The 18,895-nt window shown below is 37.9% G+C and overlaps 1 protein-coding gene across 1 annotated transcript in view; it reads left to right on the plus strand.

Moving 5' to 3' along the window:
• Window positions 1-18,895, plus strand: part of scn5lab (sodium channel, voltage gated, type V-like, alpha b) — a 175,836-nt gene that overhangs the window by 71,694 nt on the left and 85,247 nt on the right. Inside the window, exons 9-12 of the mRNA XM_079862460.1 lie at window positions 14,017-14,158; window positions 15,021-15,218; window positions 17,489-17,656; window positions 17,750-18,103. Coding sequence (XP_079718586.1) covers window positions 14,017-14,158; window positions 15,021-15,218; window positions 17,489-17,656; window positions 17,750-18,103 — 862 coding nt within the window. The remainder of the gene's footprint in view (window positions 1-14,016; window positions 14,159-15,020; window positions 15,219-17,488; window positions 17,657-17,749; window positions 18,104-18,895) is intronic.

Consider the following 18,895-nt stretch of genomic DNA (forward strand, 5'->3'; position numbering starts at 1 on the left):
CTTAACGTGCATTATTCACATTCTGGGCTCATCCGCGTGCCTATATGCATCATCTATAAGGTGTATACTGAATTTGATCGTTTAATATCACGTTCTTAATACATTAAGGTGTTTTTCAGTGATTTTTAGTGATTGAAATATTACAGCATGAGCTGTTTATGAATCACAAGTGCCCAAAACTTGCAGTTCGTTCACATACTGTATCTTCGTTGAGGTGATCTAAATGGCTCGTGGTTTGAAACAGATGTAGATTGTGAGTGAAAGCTATTAATGCAATGTTTGGTCATTACTGTATTTCAAACGCGGCTCAGCCAATCAGAATTAAGGGGCGGGACTATCCGTGTTCTAAAAGTGACATTAACACGTTTGAATGTCCGAACTACATTTGGAAAAGTCAGCTTACGTGTAACAGCTGCTATGCAAGGGCATGACGGATCTAAGAGGCGGGCGGTGTTGAGTCTGACTAAAGTAAATATAGTTGTGTCTCTGAAGTGTCTGACTCAGCAGAACTGCATGTACATGTACAGTCTGAGTCAGTGGCCTTGATTAACTCGCTTCAGACGCCAATGAAGACCTTGAATCAAGAGGAAGGTGTTTGTGTGAACTGGCGCCGAACTGCTTTTTTCATGATATTCAGTCAAATGAACCCACTGTACAAAATCGAGTTGTCGGAAATACTGGAATAAACTAGGATATATTTTTTTTTTAATGTTGTGACAATTTCTCATTTAGGGTCATTAACATGTCTGCATAGTTTTGAGATGTTGTGGAATGCAAGTACAAAATTTCTGACGAATTTGATGTTCGCGGGTCAATTTGACCCGCAAATTCATGGTTAATTTTATGCATTTTTTAAGTCAGTTTCTCAACTACTCTCAGAGGGTATTTACATTTACATTTCTGCATTTGGCAGATACTTTTATCACAAAAAAAATGTACACTGTGTTGAAGGGGTACACTTTCATCAGTTCAAGAATGTTAATTTCTCTGGGAATCGAACTCATGATTTTGGCGTTACTTCAGAAAACACACACACACAAAAACAATGTGAAAATAAAACAAAATCTAAATAGTTACAAAAAATACTGTTTATAATACTCTTTTTTTTTTTAAACAAATGGTTAAAAAAAAAATTTTTCAATAATTTTATCTCATGTTTATTTTTGCTGTAAGGTGTGAGAAGTATTAATACTTAAAGGTTTACTGTTGTTTTTACCTGATTTTTCGTGAATTGTATTGAATCCGTTTAGGGTCAATTTGATCCTCGACATAAAAATCGAACCCAGAATTCGAACATAATACAAGGACACAGAAAAAAGGGGTTTATCACTCAGTAATTGCTAGTAAATGTCACAAGCAATCACAAAGAAACAGCAACTGAATTCACTGTAACATTTTGAAGTAGAAAGACTGAAATAGTATTGTAAAACACTCCAATAATCTTTGTTTTATTTATAACTTCGGAAAATCATTTGTACTGTGTAGTTAAAATGAAATGTATAAAGCAAGAATCTGTATATCCTTCCACACAGTGCTGAATAAATATAATAATCCCACTATGATGGACACCATGCTAGTGTGAATAACTGAGAGGAATGTCAGCGCTATGTTTGCTAATTGTATATGAGTGTGTGAGAGCGTATGGCAGCTGGCCGTACATTACCGCATTAAAGCGTCTTCTCTTGAGGGATTTGTACAGTATCTGCTCATGGTCATATCTCTACTTACATAAACTCTCCCCACGGGAACCTCAAGAACTCGCTGATAAACATGTGGTACTGGAGAAGTCGTGCCGTCTTCGGTCTCTTACACTCCGTGTCTGTTTCTGAAGAAAACCAGTCAAAACTCACCAATATTGCGGGTATGTGGGTTGATATTTGACTTTTTTAGCAAGTAAAAGGCCTTTAGGATAATTCTGCAAACGTCCACCTTCAGCTCACGTCTTTCAGCTGGGAAATTAAAATTTTATCAAGTAAACATAATAACTTTGATATTAGTAATATTTCAACTGGACTGAAGCAACTTTGGTTTACTTGATTATCTGAAAAAAGTCTGAAATATTTATTTATTGGTTTATTAGTTCATCTGTCAATCATCATTGTGTTGCATTGCATTACATGTTTTAAACCTACGGAGATTTGATAATAAACAAAGCATTTAAATATCGTCTTACTAAGACATTATTGGCAGAGACGACTGATATTTAAATGATTTTAGGCCAGTCATAAAGATCGCATTGATTTACAGACTTCTTTTTGTTCATATAAATATCAGCATTTGCTCAGTTTGGGCCTCTGAATAAAACTGAGCTGTTTTTTCCTCCATATTCTCACTATATGAGTCATAAAAGCTTGACGAAATATAACACAAAAACATTAAAGCATATGCAATTGTGTTTTTATTTTTAAAAAATGATCAATTTTAAAGTTTCAATAAACTATTCCTTTAAAAAAAAAATTTTCTAACTATTATTTCATATGTCAGACTTTAAAGGGTTAAACACCAAAGCCTTTTAGTATAATTCTGCAAACGTCCACCTTCAGCTCATGTCTTTCAGCTGGGAAATTAGATTTTTATCAAGTAAACATAATAATAACTTTGATATTGTTAGTAATATTTCAACTGGACTGAAGCAACCTTGGTTTACTTGAGGAAAGTTTATTAGTTCATCTGTCACTCATCATTGTGTTGCATTGCATTACATGTTTTAAACCTACAGAGATTTGATAATAAACGAAGCATTTAAATATCGTCTTACTAAGACATTATTGGCAGAGACGACTGATATTTAAATGATTTTACTGTATTTCATCAGAATTTCATCTTTTTGTTCATATAAATATCAGCATTTGCACCAAATTGTATATTTTTGCTCAGTTCTGACCTTTTTTCCTCCATATTCTCACTATATGAGCCATAAAAGCTTGACGAAATATAACACAAAACATAAAAAGCATATGCAATAATAAACTATTCCATTAAAAACTTTTTTTTTCTAACTATTCTTTCATATGTCAGACTTTAAAGGGTTAAACACCACTAATAATAATAATAATAATAAAGTTAAAAACAGCATAAAAATATGAATTAAAACTGCTATTGTTTTGTTCCATTTAACTTTGAGAGAAAGTAGCCAGCAAGAATAAAAAGATAAATAATAGCCAGACTTTAATGGACCTTAAAGTCATTATAAAGTCACTGAATCTTTATCCGTCGGATGCTTCTAGGATTTCTCTCCTCGGTTGCCGTTCTGCGGGATTCGATGTTTCGAGACTCAACATGTTGTGAGCGTCTGGAAAGTTATTCCTCCGTCTCCGGCAGCCGCACTCGTTCTACGAGAATCAAATGGATAAAACATTATCTTAAAAGCGAGTGCTAATCGATAACATGACATTTCAAAATCCAGAGCGTTTTTGCAGTGGAATATATTGAAGATGTAATGGAAAGTGCACGTTGTTCTCTGTGAGTTATCGGGCCGCGGATGTGAAGGTCTCGCTGCCTAATGGGCCGTTGGTGTGAGTTACGACGTGGCCTGTAGATGTTGATTGTAACATCTGGCCGAAGCCAGAAACAGACAAAGGACAAATCCGTCTGTCTCCCGCAGTGATAAAGGCCTCAGACAAACGCGTGTCCAGCTCTGATAAAACAGCCCTTGGAAACGGAGGAGCGTTTGTCTATAGTGTCATACAGGCCTGTTACACAGACTGCGGTTTACGAGGGTCAGAAACAGAAGCTCCTAAAGAAGATTCATCAGTGTTCAGAAGCTCGGTCAAGCTAGTTACTTAGAAAGAGTTAAAGGGTTCGTTCACCCACAAATGAAAGATCTGTCAGTAATCACTCTCCCTCGTGTTGTTCAACCCCGTCAGACTTTCCTTCATCTTCAGACACAAATGAAGATATTTCTGATGAAATCTGAGAGCTGTCTCACTCCTCCATAGGCTTCTCTGTAATCGAGATCTGCCATCCCAGAAAAGTGAGTAAAGACATCGTTAAAATAGTCCAAGTGACTACAGTGGCTCAACCTTATGTTTATCAAGCGACGAGAATACTTTCTGTGCACAAAAACAAACAAAAATAACGACTTTATTCAACTCTTGATTTTCTTCTGTTTCTCTGAGTGAGTTGACGTAGTGTAACAGCGCAGCGCTTCTGGGTTGTACGTCAGAACGGAGGCTCACTATTGGCCGACGCTGGTCATGTGATGCATGTGATGCTGGCCAATAGTGAGCCTCCGTTCTGACGTACAACCCAGAAGCGCTGCGCTGTTACACTATGTGAACTGAATGACATGGAAGAGAAGAGATAGTTGAATAAAGTCGCTATTTTTGTTGTTTTTTGTGCACAGAAAGTATTCTCGCCGCTTGATAAACTTAAGGTTGAGCCACTGGAGTCACTTGGACTATTTTAACAATGTCTTTACTAACTCTTCTGGGATGCAGATCTCGATTACAGAGAAGCCTATGGAGGAGCGAGACAGCTCTCAGATTTCATGAAAATATCTTAATTTGTGTCTGAAGATGAAGGAAAGTCTGACGGGGTTGAACAACACGAGGGAGAGTAATTACTGACAGATCTTTCATTTGTGCGTGAACTATCCCTTTAAACTAATCATTTATGATAAGCAGTTACTTGCAAAAATGATCTTATTACATTAACCCCTTACCCTAAAACCCCCATTTTGTCTAGTGGGGCATAAATGACATTCCCCAAAATCTGCTCATAAGTCATTCTGAATAAACACATAACCAACATATACTTAGAAAGCCAACACTTCAGAGTTTACAGTTCAAGACTCAGAATAAATGACTGTTATTAACATGGAGATTTATAAGCTCAAACATAAAAATATTAAAAATATAATTGTCAAATGTATAAAAATACTATGTGAATGTAGTGTAACAACTTATAACCACTATTAAACCGAAGCCTAAAGCCACAAGTGTGGTCATGCTTCATTTCAGATCTGTGGATGATATCTCTGAAACTATGAATTTTATAAAACATTTTCTAAGATCATGTCAGGTGAGTTTGTAGAGAAGGCTGATAAGATGCTAATAAAATACTTTATTGCTCTTTAAACACCCATTTGCTGTCTATTGTCTAATGTCTGGCGAGGAGAACGGCTCGATTCATGTGCCATTGTTCTCACTCAACGAACCTTTCACACTTCTGCCGTGAATGAGACTTAATCTCCATTATTGTTTTATCGTTATTCTTTTGTTTGTATTCAGCCGTTATTAGCCTTTATTCTGGCATTATATGGCTTGCCCATCAACACCACTTCCATCCCACTGTGCATTAATCCTCCCATTATCTGAAGTCTTTCTAGGAAACAAACTAACAAAAAAGTATTCTTGGGACTTTTTTAAAAAAAAATTGATATACATTTTTACATTTAAAAAAAATTAAAAAAAAAATTCAGTACATATATCTAAAAATTCTTAAATCAAGATACAGTTACTGGCTTAAGATATTAAGTCTTGTTTTCTGAAAAATGTTTTAAAATTTAAGTGAGTTTAAGCCTAAAACTAAAAATCTGAAAAAAATAAAATTAATTCAAAGGAAAACAAGTTTAATTTTTCTGACCACATTGGCAGATATTTGTTATTGTTTTAAGAATAAAGTTGCTTAATTTTTAATATATCCCCCCCAGACTTTATATCTTGAGTAATTTAGCTTGATTTGACTTAAGAATGTGTAGATATTTGTACTGGAAAATAAAATGTGCAGCTGTTCATGAAAGAAGACGTTACATGTGCGATTGATCCGTGTGGGGAATATGAAGTATTGATCCAGTTTCTGAACTAGTTCATCTACATTAACCATCTGAACGAACTGAAATCACACACTATATAGTAGATACTACATTTGGTTTAAACCTTACGTTGCGACCGTTCTGCATAGTATGAATGTGTGTGATATAAATGAAATTCATAGTAGATAGTGAAGTGTCCATCATCCAGGGACTCTACTCTTTAATGAGTGCTGTGAATTTGGACATACGTTTCGACTCACATATTGTACTATATAATAGGCATATTCGGACACAGTGCTTCCTATTAGAGAAAAGACTCTCAGTTTGAACATCAGCACAGACAAAGAGACACACACATGAGTTTTGTGACACCAAATGAGTTTTGAAAACAACTGAGCAATGGACAAATGTAGTGATATAATATTAGTATTAGATTCTATTGTTAGTAATATAAAACTGCTGCAAACGGTCTCGGTCAGTGTTATGTAATATGATCCGCCGTCTGCTAATGGTGGGATATAAATATTTTTGTAGCATGTAATGGTTGACCTTCACAAACTCTGGCCGCTCAAACTTGATTGTGTCTCTCAGTGATTTTCCTGGAACTCCACACATCTCCATTGAAACGTCGTCTCGTGTGTCGTGTATTAATTATAGGGTGTTGGTGGATGTGTATTAAAACAAGAGTCTAATAATAAACTGTGATCAGGCTGTATTTTATAGATATTATTTGACCTTAATGATACGTACTGAGAGGTCACGCACATGGAGCTAAAGGTTCACTCGAAATAGCGCAGTAAATATGCACCCAAATCTAACAGACCAACAGCTTGATGGGTTTTTAATGGTCAGATTTGTTAGTTGACAAAAATGTTAATTTGCAGCATCATCTGCATCTCATTTTACTTACTCTCTCTCTCTCTCTCTCTCTCTCTCTCTATATATATATATATATATATATAGTTTATTGTAGTGTGTGTGTGTGTATATATTAGGGGTGTAACGTTACGCGTATTCGTATTGAACCGTTTGGTACGAGGCTTTCGGTTCGGTGTTCGGTACGTTTTTTCAAACCGAACGGTTCGTTGGACCATTTTTCCTGCCGACCAAAACTTCGTTATTTCAAGTGTAGGCGCGTTGCGCGTGGCAAGCACGCTCATAATGTAAGAGACGCTGGCGCGACCACAACATTGCCCAACATTAAATGGCAAACGTAATGCAAGCAGAACGAAACTGCTCGTTATTGTGTGGTTGAAGGACCGTTTATCAGTTTGGACCAAAGCAGCGCGAGCCGATCGTGATCATGCGACACTGTTACTACACAGCGCTAATAAGAGATCCAGTAAAGAAAGCATTTGAATTCGCCACAGAAGTAATAACATCGCTGCGAGATCTAGTGAGAAACATTCACATTTCTCCGTTATTAACGGATCAAACAGTGCATGGAAGCCAGGAAGAAACATTGTGCCATGAATGAACTATCCAGTGTCCACAGATCTGCAACATTCACCATGGATTTACTGTAGTAACACTCACTGCAACCATGGAGGTTTGGCAGGAATAGTAGGCTATAATGCCTTCAAGTAACATTACGTCGGTTTTATTTTGACATTATGAATACAATTGCTGCCCTCAAATGTTAATCTGAACTAAAATAGACCTTTGTTTATAACTACTACAATATTACATTTCATTTTTTCCAAGGAGCTGTTTTGTTTAATATGCTCCTAAGAAGAGTCAATTATAGCTCTAGAATTGCTCAAAGTAAAAAAATATATACTTTTTGATGTTAGTTTTAATAAAAAAAAGAATTAAATCAAGGAAATTTCTCTGGCATTTCTTTCTTTTTGCTGTATCAAAAACGTACCGAACCGACCCGTGACACAAGTGTATTGTATCGAACCGAACCGTGAATTTTGTGAACCGTTACACCCCTAGTATATAGTTTATTGTAGTGTATATATATATATAGATCTGCCATCTGAAATTTTCTTCTAGAATGATCATTTTTATCAAGCTTGTATATTTAAGTTCAGTAATTTCACTTAAATGGCAAGGAAAATTACCTATTAATTGTCATTTAAGTGAAATTACTGAACATAAATATACAAGCTTTATAAAAATGTATATATTTTTGTATATATATATATATATATATATATATATATATATATAAATAATAAAGATATGGCCTATATCCACTAATGTTTGAGAGGAGCACATGTGTTTTTGCTCTGAAAGAGACGATCTTGTTATCAATATGATTAATATCTCCATGTGTCGTGGTACAGCACGTGGCTTTATTCGACGCTGCTGTTCTTCATGTCAGTGTGTTTGTTTCCCTTGTTCGTTTATTTCCCTCGGGGATCAATTAAGTCAATTAATCCAGCGGTCTTATTTTAGCCATTGTTAGTGTGAGCACAGCTCTCTGGTCACCTTGTGAACCTGGATGGAAACCTGAGTGGAAGGCTGACGGCGTTTTAAAACCGGTCACCTCGTTTCACCTCGTCTCTCTCGCTCTGGTGAAGTGTGTGAGTTCTCCACTCGCTCGCTCTGAGGATCAGACTGGCTTTCTGATGACCTCCCTCCTCCTAGAGGCTCAATTTGTCAAAAGAAGAGTTTGGAAAAACAGGGATTTCTCTTAGTTGGTCCTGGTATCTGGTAGGGCGGGATGATTTAGCAAAAAAAAAAACATTATATATCAATATTTTCAGCCTTATCAAAATATATATTTTTGATAATGCTCTTAAAATGCTTTTTTTTTGGTCAACCATTAACATTTACAGTGTCTCTGGGAAGTTTAACAGCCAAATAAGAAGTACATTCAAATCATTATGATATTATCAATTTTGCTTGCTTTTATATTTCCAGCAATATCATCATAAAAAAAAAAAAAATCTTGTGTAACTTTCATATCATTCTAGTTTATGGTCACATAGAGAAGATTATATCCATATCCAAAAGGCAAACAACTAAAAATGTTATAAATAAAAAAATATATATTAATATTATATAATATTATTTATTTATGTGTTTATATAAAACCATCTCCAGATATCGCCCAATCAACAATGAGTAATTTCAATCAGAAAACAGATTATTCAGAGAGTTAGGGTTAGGGTTAGGTTAGGTTAGTTAGGTTAGGTTAGGTTAGTTAGGTTAGGGTTAGGGTTAGGGTTAGGTTAGGTTAGGTTAGGTTAGGTTAGGTTAGGTTGGGTTAGTTAGGTTAGGTTAGGTTAGGTTAGGGTTAGGTTAGGTTGGGTTAGGTTAGTTAGGTTGGGTTAGGTTAGGTTAGGTTAGGTTAGGGTTAGTTAGGTTAGGTTAGGTTAGGTTAGGTTGGGTTAGGTTAGTTAGGTTGGGTTAGGTTAGTTAGGTTAGGTTAGGTTAGGTTAGGGTTAGGGTTAGGGTTAGGGTTAGGTTTTTTTCTTCTGGCATCATCCAACCACAAGCCCTGATCCTCTCTATATTACTATTCCTAAATATCTCAGCATCATCTTCATCCAATAAAGCATCAGTGTCTCGTCATCCGAGCTCTCTTTGTCTCTTTGTTACTGTATTCTGTTATAGTGATACGTTTAATCTTGCCCGTGTCAATCCGGTTGATCCGATCGGCCACATGATCCCGGCAGAAGCATTCAGAGATCAGACTCCCATAGGAAGTAACCTTGAGTACATCTTGGCTCATAACAACATAACAGTTATTCAACAACACACAGGTCTTCATATTGGTTTACACACACGGCACCAACAGAAATTCCCAAAGTCCATCGGCCCCGGCCACGTCTTTCTCGGGACCCTAACAGGGCAGAGGGACTCTCTAGCGCCCGAAATAGACCATGTTAAAATGCTTTGTGTCCCGGCAATGCGATCCCAGCTGCCAGTGTGCTGAGAGTGGGCTTCTCTGACAAATTCTCCAAGTGACTCTGTGCTGGAACTCAATGACAGCAGCAGAACCACTATAGACGATCAGTGATGAGCCGATCACAGGAATATAGACGATCAGTGATGAGCCGATCACAGGAATATAGACGATCAGTGATGAGCCGATCACAGGAATATAGACGATCAGGGATGAGCCGATCACAGGAATATAGACGATCAGGGATGAGCCGATCACAGGAATATAGACGATCAGTGATGAGCCGATCACAGGAATATAGACGATCAATAATGAGCCGATCACAGGAATATAGACGATCAGGGATGAGCCGATCACAGGAATATAGACGATCAGGGATGAGCCGATCACAGGAATATAGACGATCAGTGATGAGCCGATCACAGGAATATAGACAATTCAGCAGAAGCACTATAGACGATCAATGATGAGCCGATCACAGGAATATAGACGATCAGTGATGAGCCGATCACAGGAATATAGACGATCAGTGATGAGCCGATCACAGGAATATAGACGATCAGTGATGAGCCGATCACAGGAATATAGACGATCAATAATGAGCCGATCACAGGAATATAGACAATTCAGCAGAAGCACTATAGACGATCAATGATGAGCCGATCACAGGAATATAGACGATCAGTGATGAGCCGATCACAGGAATATAGACGATCAGTGATGAGCCGATCACAGGAATATAGACGATCAGTGATGAGCCGATCACAGGAATATAGACGATCAATAATGAGCCGATCACAGGAATATAGACGATCAGGGATGAGCCGATCACAGGAATATAGACGATCAGGGATGAGCCGATCACAGGAATATAGACGATCAGTGATGAGCCGATCACAGGAATATAGACAATTCAGCAGAAGCACTATAGACGATCAATGATGAGCCGATCACAGGAATATAGACGATCAGTGATGAGCCGATCACAGGAATATAGACGATCAGTGATGAGCCGATCACAGGAATATAGACGATCAGTGATGAGCCGATCACAGGAATATAGACGATCAATAATGAGCCGATCACAGGAATATGGACAATTCAGCAGAAGCACTATAGACGATCAATGATGAGCCGATCACAGGAATATAGACGATCAGTGATGAGCCGATCACAGGAATATAGACGATCAGTGATGAGCCGATCACAGGAATATAGACGATCAGTGATGAGCCGATCACAGGAATATAGACGATCAATAATGAGCCGATCACAGGAATATAGACGATCAGTGATGAGCCGATCACAGGAATATAGACGATCAATAATGAGCCGATCACAGGAATATAGACGATCAGGGATGAGCCTAATGCTATATAGATTAATTTAAAAACTATATAGCAATAAATAACGTTTCACAATTGAACTCATTTATTCCTTAGCTTTTTTTTTTTTTGGAAAACAAGACAAAAATCCTGATTAAATGTTGATTTTAAAACTATGATAAAATAATAATGATCAAATATTGATAAAAACGTTTCTATTATTTATTGTTCATTTTAATCATGATGAAATAATAGTTTTTTTTTATTATCATCAATAAAAACGATATAATCAATAACAACAACAAAAAAAAAAATTAACAATTGAACTCTCATTTATTCCTTTACTTTTTTTTTGGAAAACAAGACACAAATCCTGATTAAATGTTGATTTTAAAACTATAATAAAATAATAATGATCAAATATGGACAAAAATCCTGATTAAATGTTGATTTTAAAACTATAATAAAATAATAATGATCAAATATGGACAAAAATCCTGATTAAATGTTGATTTTAAAACCATGATGAATTTGTGTTGTTTTTAAAACCACGATGAAATAATATTAACTCAATACTGATTTTATTTTATTTTTTTTGTTGATAACTGAACCATCAGTATGTTTTTGTGCTGAAGTTTGCTGTAGAGTAGTGTGGGTCGGAGAGCACGTTCTGGCATCGAGTGCCACACGAGAAAGGAAACCGCGGTTGATATCAGTGTGTCTGGGGTCCGAGGGCCCCTGTCCAAATCGAAATGAAGTGGGGCCCGTCCATTAGCACGTCCTTCAGGGACACGGCGAGGTGTGTGAGTGCGATAGCGCCCGTCACCCGCACCCTCACACTTCCAGCATGCCAGTCGCTGAGAGCCAGTCGCCGCCTGCCCGAAGGGAACGAGACTGGCAGAAGACGGGCACAGACTCGCACCACTGGCGCCACCAGCCTCCCACTATAGTTTCTATGAGTATTAGTCATAGACAAAGTGTACAAAGATCGCTCACCTTTGATGCCTATGTTAAAGGTCCCACTGGACATCAGTTTGAGTTTATAGTCTCCTTCATTTATATAGTGCTTTTAACAATATAGATTGTTTCAAAGCAGCTTTACACCGTGTGCTAACTACAGGCGATTCAACGCGCGATAAAATGCCTCTTTTCCATGTTAATCAGAGTGTTTGTCCTAACCAGCCGCGACGGCGACACGCGACGAGTCTATTTTAGAAACGGTTTCTATTTTTCTGCGACGTCGCGCTGGAACAACAAACACAAAGTGTGGCGATGATAATCTCAGGCACTGTTTATGTGCTTTATTTAATGTTAAAAGCGTGTCATGTGACTCTGAATATCATTTAGTGCTCCAGCTTTGAGGCTGTAAAAGCAACAGTGGATAATTCACCTCAGATCTTCAAATTAAACAAATGGAAACAAGAACGTTCAAACTGTGAACAAACAAGTGTATTCTTTGACAAAGATTGTTTTAGTAACTCAGTAGCCTATGTATTTTTAATAATATTTAAATGGTGTAATATTTGTGAATTTGATTATGTAGCTACTTATCCATTTTCTAGCGAGTGCCGTCAGGTTTACTCTCTGGTGCCGCAAGACTCCGCCCACATGCTGTTCTGATTGGCTGACTCCACCCACACACTGTTCTGATTGGCTGACTCCGCCCATACGTTGTTCTGATTGGCTGACTCCGCCCATACGCTGTTCTGATTGGCTGACTCCGCCCACATGCTGTTCTGATTGGCTGACTCCGCCCACACACTGTTCTGATAGGCTGACTCCACCCACACACTTTTCTGATTGGCTGACTCCGCCCACACACTGTTCTGATTGGCTGACTCCGCCCATACGCTGTTCTGATTGGCTGACTCCGCCCACACACCGTTCTGATTGGCTGACTCCGTCCATACGCTGTTCTGATTGGCCGACTCCGCCCACACGCTGTTCTGATTGGCTGTGGGTTTTGATTGATTTTGACGCATCTCGCAGTCGCGTCGCGTCTAGTGTGGACAGACAAATCATTTGTCGCTGGAATCTTATCGCATCGCGTCTGGTTAGGACACGGTGTTAGTGATAATAGGAGATTACAGTAACAGATTGTTTAGGCTTTACAGCAGATCTAGAATAAAGTTATTGTCCAGATAAAGTTAGTTTTGACTGATTCACTTCTGTTGCAAAGATCATTAGTTATTAACTTAGGGGCCGCTAACACGACACCGTTCAAACAGAAAACTTTAATGTGTTCTGGTCGTTCATCCGCACGACACCAGTGTTTGGAGTTCGAGAACGCAAACTTTGAAACAGGATCCAAGGTGCAAGTTTTGAACATTTTTGAAAAACGTTATCATCTCTTTGTAAACTTGAAAAATGCACATTTGCACTTGCATATTATGTGTTTAGTCTATAGATATGCGCGTTTATATATGTGCGCAGGAGCTTAGTCTTTCTTTACAAATTGACCTCACCAAATTACTTGTCTGACCTGCATAATGCAGAATTTAATAACCCTGATGAAGTAATTATAAACAATTTGATGCAATTAAAGATGACCTGTTATGCTTTTCTCCGTGTTCATCTTTCTTCACTGTGTTAATGTTGCTGTTTGAGCATGAAGAAGTTCTTCTCTATATCAGTGTCAGTGTTTCTGAACTCCTGAAACGCCTCCATTGTAGTCTTGAGTTTCTTCCGGGAACGAACACGTCACAATATTCCTCATTTAAATAATTTATACGCAGAATAAAGGGGCGGGGCCTGGTTGAGTTAGTTAGTAGTGTGTTAAACTGGCGGTTATGGAAAGGGGCGGGGCTTTCCCAAACACACTCAAAGTGCTCGGCCAATCACAACACACTGCTCCAGCTGACCAATCAGAGCACAGTGTGCTTTTCAGAAGGAGGGGCTTCATAGAGACAGGAAGTAAACAGAGCGTTACTGACAGACTGGGAAGAGAGGAGCCGCAACAGTGGAGAATATGAGGAGAATAATCAACATTCAAGCAGGAAAACCTGCTCTAGTAGAGACTGAAAACTAGACTTTGAAACATGGCCTCTTTAAGAACTAGTTATTTCTCTTTTCTGCAGCAAATGTCCAGATGGTTTTGAATGTTTGAAGACTGGACGAAACCCAAACTACGGCTACACCAGCTTTGACACCTTTGGATGGGCTTTCCTCTCCCTTTTCAGACTCATGACTCAAGATTACTGGGAAAACCTCTATCATCACGTCAGTATTCTTCCTGTTCTCTCTCATTACGTGACATTCAGCCATCAACTGAATGCGGTTTAATGTACAGGTTGTTCAACATCTGCCATAAGTTCCTGATTTTCCCTCTAATTTACTTAAAGCAATTGAGATGCATTTACACTACCTTTCAAAAGTATTGAAAAGAAAAAAACTGTTATTTAAGGACGCATTAAATTGATCAAAAGTGGCAGTAAAGACATTTTATAATGGTGCAAACGATTTCAAATAAATGCTGTTTTATTCTATCAAAGAAAAATATAAAATGTATCAGTTTCCACAAAAATATGACCTGTTTTCAACATTGATAATAATCATAAATGTTTCTTGAGCATCAAATCATCATATTAGAGTGATTTCTGAAGGATCATGTGACACTGAAGACTGGAGTAATGATGCTGAAAATTCAGCTTTGATCACAGGAATAAATTACATTTTAACATATAGTGCAGTAAACAATATTTCTTTTAATTTGTAATAATATTTAAAAAATTGTATGTTTTTCTATATTTTTAATCAAATAAATGCAGCCTTGGTGAGCAGAGACTTCAAAAAACTTTTGAACGGTAGTGAATATATATATATAGGCATCAAAAATCTTATAAACCACAAACTTTTGCATGGTAATGTATATAGAAATTAATTTTATTTATCTATTTTCCTCCATTCACTTTTGGCAGATTTTGGTAATTGAGTTTGTTTTGGCCAATGCAGATTATCTCAAAATGATTGATTCATCAGCCTGACCAATGCATCTATATTGCACATCTCAAACAACAAATGATAAAGCAATTTGCGAATCATTGCAGCCCTTTTGATTCGATGCCATTTCTGTGATGCACAGACTCTGCGCTCCGCGGGAAAAGCGTACATGGTGTTTTTTGTGGTGGTGATCTTCCTGGGCTCCTTTTACCTGGTGAATCTGATCCTGGCTGTGGTGGCCATGGCGTACGAGGAGCAGAACCAGGCCACGATCGCCGAAGCCTTGCAGAAAGAGCAGGAGTTTCAGCTCGCCATGGAGCAGCTGAAGAAGGAACAGCAGGTACGTCGGGGTCACCGTCCAGATCAGCTGTGCATGTCTCCATTCACATCCCAAACCAGGGTTCATGATAATAATTCATTAAATAACATTAAAATAAATAAATGGGGCGAAATAAAACTGAAATCCTGATATAGCCTGATATCACTTCCCAAGTGTAAGTGTAACTACAAGTGTAACTTGTAGTGTAAAATGAAAATATGATTATAGTATTATCACATTAATTTTCATTTTACAGTTTTCATAATTAAAGGTGAAACTACTTCTATAACTACTAATGTTAATAATAATAATTAATAATCTTATTAAATTTAATTGGGTTCCTAAAACCACTGGTGCGAATGTAAAGAGTCCACTTTTAAGTCCAGCTAAATGTTTATCATATCACAGTTCAAATCGCAGAATAATTGCAATATATAATCTTATTTAGCCCTCTTTTTAAATAAACATTTATTAAATAAAGACTAAATATTGTATCTGTTTACTTGCATGTCATGTGATCATCAACCAACATCAGAGAAACGTGAGCATGAGAATGATTTTTTAAATTATTAAAATATTTATGTATATGTTTTACGTCTAATGCTGGGTTCAGACTACACAACATTTTTGTCTGTTACGATAGTCAGAATATGTTATTTGGACTCCTGCGTTCAAGAAGCATTTCAGACTACATGTTGCTTCTCGACCAATCATCGCTTGCCGTCTTTAACGACGTGCGTGATGTCATCGAGAAGGCGGAACTTGCGACTGACTTTAGTAAACAAACAATGGCTGTCGAAGCAGTGTTCATCGTCTTTCTTTCATTTCTCCATATTCGTATATGGAGCGTATTCATATTTCAGCGTTGTATTGCGCATAATTTTACACCCAGAGTGTGTGCGAACAAAACCGCCTCTCAGGACTAAATTGAGTTATTTTTCTATGCTTATTGCGCTTAAACAGTCAAATACACACAAAATAATGTCAAAATGTCGGTCTTGGCGAGTATTCACATAAACACAGTCCGTTATGCTTTAAGTGAACGTAAACATTTGAGAAAGATAACACGTGTAACAGTATATTGGGTCCGTGCATCAGGTCTTAAAGTGACAGCAGCCTAATAAACCTGCTTTCAAATTATGAGCTAATATTAAAAATAACTATATGGCAGTTTTCCCCATGGTATCGATGTCATAATTGTGCCCAGTGAAAACTCTGAGTGGCTCGTAACTTTAGAAAACCACTAGCCGTTGTCGCTGGTGAGCAAAAAAGTTATTTAAAGGGATAGTTCACTTTGAAATTAAATTTTGGTATGTTTTAGCTTACCTCAAGGGCGTCCAAGATGTAGGTGTCTTTGTTTCCGCAGTAGTTTCAATTTTGATATTTTTAGGTCAAACCGTTCTTGTCTGCCAGTCAGATAATGCAGGTCTATGGTCACTGTCTCAAAGAGCATGCACAGAGTCCAAATTAAAACAATTCCCCATCGTCCAAATTAAACAATTCCCCATCGTAAGTACACATTGATGGCCTAAGACACGAAACGAGCGGTTTGTGTGAGAAAACGAACAGTATTTATATCGTTTATACCTCTTATACACAGCCACGTCCAAGTGATCTGAGGGCGCGGGCGCATCCTGGTGTGTGACGTGTGCGCAGACTGGTGCATAGATATATATACACTAGATGTCGCCTTGGCTACGGCAGTTCATTGGAACGAATGCAGTAGCCAAGGCGACATCTAGTGTATATATCTATGCATCAGTCTGCGCACACATTGGACGTGGACGTGGTTGTGTTACAAGAGGTATAAACAATATAAATACTGTTCGTTTTCTCACACAAACCGCTCGTTTCGTGTCTTAGGCCATTAATGTGTACTTACGATGGGGAATTGTTTAATTTGGACGATGGGGAATTGTTTAATTTGGACTCTGTGCATGCTCTTTGAGACAGTGACCACAGACCTGCATTATAGGACTGGCAGACAAGAACGGTTTGACCTAAAAATATCAAAATTGAAACTACTGCGGAAACAAAGACACCTACATCTTGGATGCCCTTGAGGTAAGCTAAAACATACCAAAATTTTATTTCAAAGTGAACTATCCCTTTAAAAGACACCCTACGTGGAATGGATTGTGCAGATTTTTGGATTGATATCGTGTAGTCTGAACTCGGCATAAGTGGTTCGGCGGACCAAAAAGTTTGCGAATCCCTGATTTAAGCAATAAGAAATGAATGCTATATTGTGAGTATAGAGTATTGTGAGCTTTTTGTCCGGTGTCTCTCAGGTTGCTCAGAAAGCACAAGAAACCGAGTCCATCTTGACCGCTGACGTGTCGCCGTTCTCCTCGCAAGGCAAAGGGAATCTCGACCGGCGGAAAAGCTCGAGGCCGATGTCAGAAGGGATGACGGGGGACGACAAATCAGCCAAGCTGGACACTATAGAGGGGATGAAGGTGGATTTATTATAATAGTCACACAATAAATTTGAATTCTGTCTGTTGAAATTCGTCTGTGAAAAAGCCTCAAATTTCTTTCTTTATTTCTAGCAAACACATTCTTTGCTGGTCCGCACTTTATCCTTGAGGGCCAGACGGGAAAGTCAGGTCAGCATCTTCAACTTCCGGCCGCCGAACAAAGACTCGGAGGTGGATTTCGCCGACGACGAGTTTAGCAATCACGGAGATTCGGACAGTCGAGGCGGTTCACTGGCGCTTCCCTGGAGCCGGAGACGGACCAGCGCTCAAAGCACATGCAGTCACAGCTCCCAGTTCTTCTTCCCGAGCCTCAACATCAACGGAAAACTCTTCGTAGCCATGGACCAGAACGGGGTGTCAGGCCAGGGGCCGCTGTCTCCTCTGCAACTTCCCACCTGCACTATGGAGAAGGTCAAAGAGGAAAGCGTAAGTGACTTTAAGCTTCTAATCAAAATGAGCAGGGCTGGTCAAGCTGGAATCCCGTAAATTGGAAACGGCATGATTGATTTGTAATGAAGCACATGTGTGAGTCGCTCTGGGTCTGTAGATCAAGTGCCGCTGCTGGAAGCTTCTCTTGTTGAGAAATGAGTCAATCTTGTGAAGAAATTAAAATGGGGGAAACGCTCAGAAATTGCTAGTCACTAGAAACGGCACATAACACATTGAATTAAATGATGCATTTTTGAAGTAGAATGACTGAAATTTATTTTCTTGTAAAACATAATCCAGTTGGAAAAAATAACTTTTTACAGTGTAATCATAAGAAGTTTGACTGATACTTCTTTACACATTTCTACATAATTTGTCAGTACACCGATAAATGGTTAATTTGTAATAATAATTATGATTATTATATTCTTCACAATGCATATAATGTTTTATCGCTATGGCCTAGTGATTATTTACTTATCATTGTGCTAAAATATCAAATATATGATAATGCTTTTACCCTCACTAAGGCAGTGATCAAAAATACAATAAAAACAGTAAAAATTTGGAAATATTTTTCCAATTTTAAAATATCTGTTTTCTATGTGAATATATAGTAAAGTGTAATTTATTCCTGTGATCAAAGCTGAATTTCCAGCATCATTACTCCAGTCTTCAGTGTCACATGATCCTTCACAAATCACTCTAATATGATGATTTGATGCTCAAGAAACATTTATGATTATTATCAATGTTGAAAGTTCATGTTTTTGTGGAAACCGTGATACA

Source organism: Squalius cephalus, assembly GCF_949319135.1.
Source record: "Squalius cephalus genome assembly, chromosome: 25".
Classification (NCBI taxonomy): domain Eukaryota; kingdom Metazoa; phylum Chordata; class Actinopteri; order Cypriniformes; family Leuciscidae; genus Squalius; species Squalius cephalus.